The 8974-nt window shown below is 44.0% G+C and overlaps 1 protein-coding gene across 1 annotated transcript in view; it reads left to right on the top strand.

Annotated features, from left to right (window-relative positions):
• The window catches only part of LOC124242614 (protocadherin gamma-B1-like), a 4254-nt gene extending 1769 nt beyond the window's left edge, over positions 1–2485 (top strand). The window contains exons 2-3 of the mRNA XM_046667778.1: positions 4–272; positions 2387–2485. Of these exons, the coding sequence (XP_046523734.1) occupies positions 4–272; positions 2387–2485 (368 nt within the window). The remainder of the gene's footprint in view (positions 1–3; positions 273–2386) is intronic.
• Positions 2486–8974: the final 6489 nt, after the last annotated feature.

Here is an 8974-nt window from a genome sequence, read left to right as displayed (position 1 = left end):
GCTCCTCCAGCCCCGCCGCCTGGGGCTGCTTTCAGCCTGGTCTCTGTTCTAAGTCTGGACCAATGGTTCCCACAAACTACAATGAGGGAACACTGCCGTATTCCTACAGTCTCTGTGTTGCCTCGCATTCAGCAAAGACTAAATTTAATTTTCCTAACCTGACCCCGGAAATGGCTCCCCCTCGGGATCTCCTGTGTGAAGATCCTTCTATGGATGTATGTGCCAGCGGTGAAGATCCCCAAATCGCTAATGACTTCTCCTTTTCCTCTCACGTGAGTTTCTGGAAAGCTCCTTAAATTTTATATATTGTATTTTATTCTCAGTTGTGCTTTATTTTTGGTCCTTGTTCGTTGTTTATAGTTCTAATGATGGTAGTGGGAGAGGAGGTCTATTGGAAGGGTGGAGATTGGTTGCGTGATTGCTCGGTAGTCTTGGCAGTTACCTAATTACCACTTCTCAATCTGTACTGTTGGCATTTCTGTATAGTCAACAAATCTTGCTAAAGAGAGCTTTTTCTTGAACGTCATCACCTTTAGTAATAGGACTGCCTTTTCTCAGCTGATGTGTGATACTATTTTTTTCCAGCTTTACTCTTTATAAATATATTGACTGCTCTTTCTGCCTAAGTCAAAGTTTATGTTCCTCTTCATCAAATGCATTCTAGTTATCTTATGTATCTTTCTGTTTATCTTATCTGTTTATCTTATTGCTGCAACATGTATTTTTAATATAGCCTTCCGATAATTAGGTCTCAGTACTTCTTTGCCTTATCACATGTAGCAGACTGTCAGATTTTACATTTGAATCACTAGTTAGTTTGGGGTCAATTTTATTCCCACTTCATAATCTCATTCAAGAATAGTTTTCTTGGGGCTGGCCCAGTGGCCAAGTGATGAAGTTTGCATGCTCGACTTCGCCAGCCCAGGGTTTCACCAATTGGGATCCTGGGCACGGACCTAGCATGGCTTATCAAACCGTGCTGAGCAGTGTCCCACGCAGTAGTACTAGAAGGACCTACAGCTAGAATATACAACTATGTACTGGGGGGCCTTTCGGGAGGAGGAGGAGGAGGGAGAGAAGGAGGAGAAGAAGAAGAAGAAGAAAGATTGACAATAGATGTTAGCTCAGGGCCAATCTTTTAAAAAAAATTTCTTAACTGTTTTTTAATTATTTTTATGCCATTTATACCTTTTTACTATTATAATAAGGAATGTAATGAACATTTTTGTATATAAAGCCTTTTCCATATTTCTTTTTCTTAAGGTTTCTGAGAAATGAGTTAAATTTTCTGAAAACATTTCATTTTACTTCCCAATCCCCAGAAATTTGTGAGTCCTTTGAGGATTGTGAAAAACACCTTTAGGGCTGGACCCATGGCTGAGTGGTTAAGTTGGAGCACTCCCCTTCTGTGGCCCAGGTTTTCACCAGTTCAGATCCTGGGTGCAGACATGGCACCGCTCATCAGCCCACGCTGAGGTGGCGTCCCACATGCCACAACTAGAAGGACCCACAACTAAAATATGCAACTATGTACTGGGGGGATTTGGGAAGAAAAAGCAGAGAAAAAAAAAGAAGATTGGCAACAGTTGTTCACTCAGGTGCCAATCTTTAAAAAAAAAAAAAAGCACTAATCTACTCTCCAAAGTCTGAAGATTTAAGAACTCTAAATAGTTAATGGACTTTTGTGTCTAGTTAAAATTTATGAGTAATTTCTAGAAGCTAATTATTATGTGAGGAATAATATAAAGAATTGGCTATGTCCTGCTTTATCTTAAGTTTTCTCAGATTAGTAAATTACTCTATTGGTGAATAAGAAAACTAAGAAACATGTAATGCTAATACACACCCAACTACTAAAATATTCCCTCTTACTGATCATTTCTAAAATCAAAGCTAAAGTAAACTTATAAATAATAGTAAAATAATGCCTTCTATATGTGTCCTTATGTGAAAAAAGATCACTGAAATATTGCCTTCTCTTTAGAGTGCCTCAGTTTAACTTTTCTGTCTTCTTATCTTTATTACTTATTTTAAGATTAGAGTGAGTTACCCATTGTTTTAGGCTTTGCAGTTGCATTAGTGACTCATTCATTAAACATTGCAAAACGATTAGACTGTATACTCTATGAAAGATGCTGTTCTAAAGTTGGAGGACTCGCTGTGAACATGACAGTCACAGACATAGCTTGTGGCCTAGAATCTTCTATATGCAAAAATAATGAACAAATTCTCTTCCCAAACCTATTAACATTTCGCCAAGCCCATTTGCACAGGATGGGAGGTTAAAACTAGCTCTTGAACAGTAGATATTGTCTTACAAGGGAATTGAAAAGTTGTCCCAGATTCTCAAGGGTCAGCTCATGTAAGGAAGCTTATTTCTGCACAGGTTGGGACTGGAGCCCAGACCTCCAACTCCCGGGACACTGTCTTCTCACCTACCTATTCTTCCATTCTTCAAGTCCATCCTTGTTCCTGGAAGGGATAAATGTGTCCCTCACACAATACACTACTGGAAATGGGCTTTGAGAATAAATATGCAAAAAGTTAAAAGAGAAAAAATTCTTAGAAAAAATCAGATTTTCTCTGAAAAAAATATATTACTTTATAAGCCTTATTGTACAGAAAGCTTTGGGTCGCTCCTAGATTTTCACTGCAAGTCAAACAACAGGAGTTTGACTTGCATTCTTTTGGGAGAAATAGGACGCGGAAAAGAAATGGTGCACACAAGAGATACTTTATTTACCAAGACTAGATTGCAGTAACAGGTTAGGACTCTGAGTGTCGCTGTTCACCAATCGGGGGGAAAAAAAAGACAACCAGGAATTCAATCCGAACCACAAGATTTCTGCATCATAAAGCACTGGCCCTGGTGCTTTACCAAAGCTTCAAACTGGACCCGCGAGAGCTTCAACATCCAACGGTGAAAGCCTATTATCTTGGACCTGGAAGATCCTGGGGCTCCTCAAGCCCCCACCGAGGGAACACCCCCGGCGCAAGCTATTCCGCAGCGGGGCTGTAATGGCGGCTCCTCCTTACCGCCCCGACTGCAGCTGGCTGGTCCGGATCTGCTTTCTCCTGGGGGCTCTGTGGGAAATGGGGGCCGAACAGATCCGCTACTCGGTGCCTGAGGAGCTGGAGAAAGGCTCTTTCGTGGGCAACATCGCCAAGGACCTGGGGCTGGAGCCCCGGGAGCTGGCGGAGCGCGGAGTCCGCATCGTCTCCAGAGGTAGGACGCAGCTATTCGCTCTGAACTCGCGAAGCGGCAGCTTGGTCACCGCGGGCAGGATAGACCGGGAAGAGCTCTGTGACAGATCTCCAAAATGTGTAGTAAGCCTGGAGATTCTCCTAGAGGACAAAGTGAAGATTTTTGGAGTAGAAGTGGAAATAATCGATGTTAATGATAATGCGCCCAACTTTGGGATAGAGCAAAGGGAAATAAAAGTCGCTGAAAATGAAAATCCTGGGACCAGATTTCCTCTTCCGGAAGCTTTTGATCCGGATGTAGGGGTAAACTCCCTGCAGGGTTACCAGCTCAGCTCGAATGTTCACTTCTCCCTAGACGTGCAAAGCGGAGCCGATGGAATTAAGTCCCCTGAGCTGGTGCTGGAGCGCGCCTTGGACCGCGAGGAAGAGGCGGTTCACCACCTCGTTCTCACCGCCTTCGACGGAGGCGACCGAGTTCACTCTGGCACTGCTAGAATTCACATAACACTTGTGGATACCAATGACAATGCCCCAGTATTCACTCAGCCCGAATACCACGTGAGTGTTCGGGAGAACGTGCCAGTCGGTTCCCGGGTACTCACCATAAAAGCCACTGATCCAGATGAAGGAGCCAATGGAGAAGTGACATATTCTTTCCGGAAAGTAAGAGATAAGATATCCCAGCTATTCCAGTTGAATTCTCTGACTGGAGACATAACAATACTGGGAGAACTAGATTATGAGGACTCTGGATTCTATGATATAGACGTAGAAGCCCATGACGGACCTGGTCTCCGAGCCAGAAGTAAGGTACTGGTGACAGTTCTGGATGTAAATGACAATGCTCCAGAAGTCACAGTTACATCTCTCACCAGCTCTATTCAAGAAACTTCTTCCCCAGGCGCAGTAATTGCACTTTTCAATGTGCATGACAGTGATTCAGGAGAGAATGGCCTTGTCACATGTTCTATTCCGGGTAATCTGCCATTCACACTTGAAAAGACCTACGGAAATTATCATCAGTTGTTAACACACAGAACTCTAGATAGGGAAGAAGTCTCAGAGTATAACATCACGGTAACTGCCACTGACCACGGAACTCCACCACTGTCTACAGAAACTCACATCTCACTGCAGGTGGCAGACATCAATGACAACCCACCTGCCTTCCCTCATGACTCCTACTCTGCTTACATTCCTGAAAACAACCCCAGAGGTGCCTCCATTTTATCCATGACTGCTCAGGACCCTGACAGCATTGAGAATTCCAGAGTCACTTATTCCCTGGCTGAGGACACACTCCAGGGGGCGCCGCTGTCCACCTTCGTCTCCATCAACTCTGATACCGGGGTCCTGTATGCCCTGCGCTCCTTCGACTATGAGCAAATTAGAGACCTGCAGCTACTGGTGACAGCCAGTGACAGTGGAGACCCTCCACTCAGCAGCAACGTGTCTCTGAGTTTGTTCATTTTGGACCAGAACGACAACACACCCGAAATCCTGTACCCTGGCCTCCCCAACGACGGTTCCACTGGCGTCGAGTTGGCACCACGCTCTGCAGAGCCTGGCTACCTGGTGACCAAGGTGGTGGCAGTGGACAGAGACTCAGGCCAGAATGCCTGGCTGTCCTACCGCCTGCTCAAGGCCAGTGAGCCAGGGCTCTTCACGGTGGGGCTGCACACGGGCGAGGTGCGCACGGCGCGGGCCCTTCTGGACAGAGATGCACTCAAGCAGAGCCTGGTTGTCTCAGTCCAGGACCACGGCCAGCCCCCTCTCTCAGCCACCGTCACGCTCACCGTGGCCGTGGCTGACAGCATCCCAGACATCCTGACCGATCTGGGCAGCCTCAAGCCCTCAGCTGATCCTGACGACTCGGGCCTCACCCTGTACCTGGTGGTGGCAGTGGCTGCAGTCTCCTGCGTCTTCCTCGCCTTTGTCATCGTGCTGCTGGCGCTCAGACTGCGGCGCTGGCACATGTCGCGCCAGTTGCAGGCTACTGGAGGCGAGTTGGCTGGCGTGCCAGCCTCGCACTTCGTGGGTGTGGACGACGTGCGCGCTTTCCTGCAGACCTATTCCCATGAGGTCTCCTACACCGCGGACTCGCGGAAGAGTCACCTGATCTTCCCCCAGCCCAACTACGCGGACACGCTCATCAGCCAAGAGAGCTGCGAGAAAAGCGAGCCTCTTCTGATAGCTCAGGATTTACTTGAAACAAAAGGAGACCCCAATCTTCATCAGGTTAGTCAACCTTGCCACACTGAAACGTAGGGAGAAAGCTGTATAAATGTCTTTAATTGTATAAGATAGTAATATATCAAATAAACGCACTTCGTTTTTAGTGTTCTTATTGTTTTAAAGGGGAGGGGCTGATGATCCTTTAATAATGATCAATAACAGTTACTGCACCTGAAAGTTATTTATTATTTATCCTTTGTACTCTTTATTTGGTTTTAGTTTCAGCAGCAATTTCTTAATTTTTATACCTCTAATCACCTTTCTTCTTTAAATGCAATTTTCTTTCAGGTATTACTGAAAAGATAGGTTAAAACTGTGAAATAGAAGGGAATTGTATAAATTCGTCTTAAAGCATTCTGTCTTATGAAGCTATTCTTGAATCTGGACTGAGTGTTTTTCAATTTCTTCTTTTTACACCATAACATACTTTGCTTGAAGTTTACTTTTCTTTCATCGAAAGCGTATTTTCCATTATAATTAAACAATAGCAATTTATAAATACTGGGGAAAATCTTCTGTTAGATATAACTTTAACAGGGATAGCTTCTCAACTGGACTGGTATGTTTCAAATATTTTGTTGTCACAGTTTGTGAGATGTACCAGTGGTGACTTTGTGTGATTTCTTTGGTGCACTTCTGTGATTGCCAAAAATATTTCCCATTTTATTTCACTCATATTTAAGTAGTTGGATTAGTAATTTTAATAATTTTTAAAATAACCTACTGTAGCCTTGTTATGAGAACCTTCTCAACTTCTCAGGAAAATAAACTTAAAGTCTTTCTTTTTTCATCATGGGAGCCACTTATAAAGGTTGGGTAACTTGGATTCTGAACTGATAGGATTTATGCTGCTTAGTAAGCAGGCCTCATCCTTGTTCCTGCAAATTACTCTCAGGTTGCTCTGTCACGATGCGGCTCTGAGGTGATCTGATAAGGGGGAAATATTCTGTGTGCCAGGGATATGCAACACTTTTGTTCCTTGTGCTTTCATTCTGGTCTGTGAGTTAATTCAGAATTCATGAATGTCTAGGGCTATACAAATTAGTGACCTGTAGATACCTGAAAATTGTAGCAAGGGATTGTGGACTATGCCTCAATTCAACTTAAGAAGGAGAGTTTTCGTTTTTAAATGTTTTTGTCATTGTGGGAAACTGTGGTGCAATACACAGAGTAAACAAGAATGTGATCTGACACACTTAGTGGGCACGGAGAGAGGAAAGAGGAAATAGCAAATGAATACTGAGAGAAAAATCATATCTGAAGAGAGATTATTTAAAATACTGAAGCATTAAAATATAATTTGAAAATATCAGTTGGCCTGAAACTGTCAAATATATTTGGATGCTGGCATTTGGAATACATTCCAGGATCAGAGTGATACATATTTTAAATGCATAGGAGAGCAGTAGATAATTTATAAGCTAATATTACATGGAAAATATATTTTTGTTTGAGCACTGGGTTTCTTTTAGAAAGTATTATTTCTGGTTAAATAAGTTATTATATAACCATATGATGGACTACTACATGGCTATGAGAAATAAATGGGAAACCTCTTTATGTACTGATATGAAATGATTTTCTAGATGTAATAAGTAAAACAAGCAAGATGCAGAACATGGCATATTGTATACTTCCATCTGTGTCTAAAAAGGGGGAGAACATTTATAAAAACCTGTTGCACCATACAAAACATATCTCCAGAATGATACACAAAAAATGTAACACTCACTTCTCCTGGGAGAAATATGTTGTTGAAAGCCGAGAGGAAGACTCTATAGAATATGCCGTATCTACCTTTTGAATTTGGAACTGAATGAATGTATACCTGTTTAAAAACAAATAAATACCCTTTATAAACGCAAAAAAAGAAAAGATAAAAAATAGTTCTTTACAAAACATTTACAAGCCGTTGGTGCAGTTTCACGGGAAAACCTCTGGGCGTCGCTGTAGGTCAAAAGAAGAAAGAGATCAGCGACGCATTTGGGAGCCTCTTGGAGTAACTTCCTGCTCAAACCGACCACACAGAGGAGGCCAGTACAGATTCGGATACAGAAAACAAAAGCAAGAAAAGGGACCCTACCCCGGACTTAGCCATACACGGAGGACTTATTCCTCCTCCCGGCCCAGGAACAGAGCATCAGTGGAGGGAGGCAGAGGATGAGGCCGAGCGCAGAGAGGAGCGGCCCGGCGCGGTGGCGGCAGGTATTGTTGCCCTTCCTACTGTCTTTGTTCCGCGGGGCTCTCCCAGACCAAATTCGCTATTCAATTCCTGAGGAACTGGCCAAGAACTCGGTGGTAGGAAACCTCGCTAAGGATCTGGGGCTCAATGTCCGGGACTTGCCAGCCCGGAAGCTGCGGGTTAGCGCGGAGAAGGAATATTTCACTGTAAACCCTGAGAGCGGGGACTTACTTGTGAGTGACAGAATAGACCGAGAGCAGATTTGCGGGAAGAAGCCTCTGTGTATTCTGGATTTCGATACTGTCGCTGAAAACCCACTAAATATTTTCCATATAGCAGTAATAGTGCAGGATATAAATGACAACACCCCGATATTCAAACAGAGTAAGATTGATTTAAAAATTGGAGAATCCACTAAGCCAGGTAAAACATTTCCATTAGACCCAGCCCTGGATTCGGATGCTGGTCCTAATTCACTACAAAGTTACTACCTTAATGACAATGAGCACTTTGATCTCACAGAGAAACAGACTCCAGATGGATATAAATATCCTGAGTTGATTCTGAAACATTCTCTGGACAGAGAAGAGCAGAATTTCCATCAACTGGTCCTAACAGCTGTGGACGGTGGGGACCCACCCCAAAGCGGCAGCACCGAGATCCAAATCCAAGTCACCGATGCCAACGATAATCCCCCGGTGTTCAGCCAGGACATGTACAGGGTCAGCCTGCGGGAGGGCGTGCCCCCAGGCTTCTCGGTGCTTCGAGTGACAGCCACTGACCAGGATGAGGGCATCAATGCAGAGATCACTTACTCCTTTCATAATGTGGACGAACAAGTGAAACAACTTTTTAACTTAGATAAAAGAACAGGCGAAATCACGACAAAGAATGATTTTGATTTCGAAATTGCTAGTAGTTACACTCTCAGTATAGAAGCAAAAGATCCTGGAGATCTAGCAGCCCACTGCAGTATCCAAGTCGAAATTCTCGATGAGAATGATTGTGCACCTGAAGTGATTGTGACTTCAGTGTTTACTCCGTTACCAGAGGATTCACCACCAGGAACAGTGATCGCCTTGATAAAAACAAGAGACAGAGACTCTGGAGAAAATGGAGAAGTTTACTGCCGCATCTTAGGAAAGGCTGAGTTTTTACTGAAATCTTACTCGAAGAACTATTACAAGCTAGTGACAGAGGGGGCCCTGGACCGGGAGGAGATCCCAGAATACAACGTCACTATAATGGCCACTGACAGAGGTAAGCCGCCCCTCTCCTCTAGTGTAAGCATCACTCTGCACATCGCAGATGTCAACGACAATGCTCCAGTTTTCCACCAGGCCTCCTACGTGG

Source organism: Equus quagga, chromosome 7, assembly GCF_021613505.1.
Source record: "Equus quagga isolate Etosha38 chromosome 7, UCLA_HA_Equagga_1.0, whole genome shotgun sequence".
Classification (NCBI taxonomy): Eukaryota; Metazoa; Chordata; class Mammalia; order Perissodactyla; family Equidae; genus Equus; species Equus quagga.
Note: the sequence above shows the minus strand (reverse complement) of the source record. Positions and strands in the feature narration are given on the sequence as shown.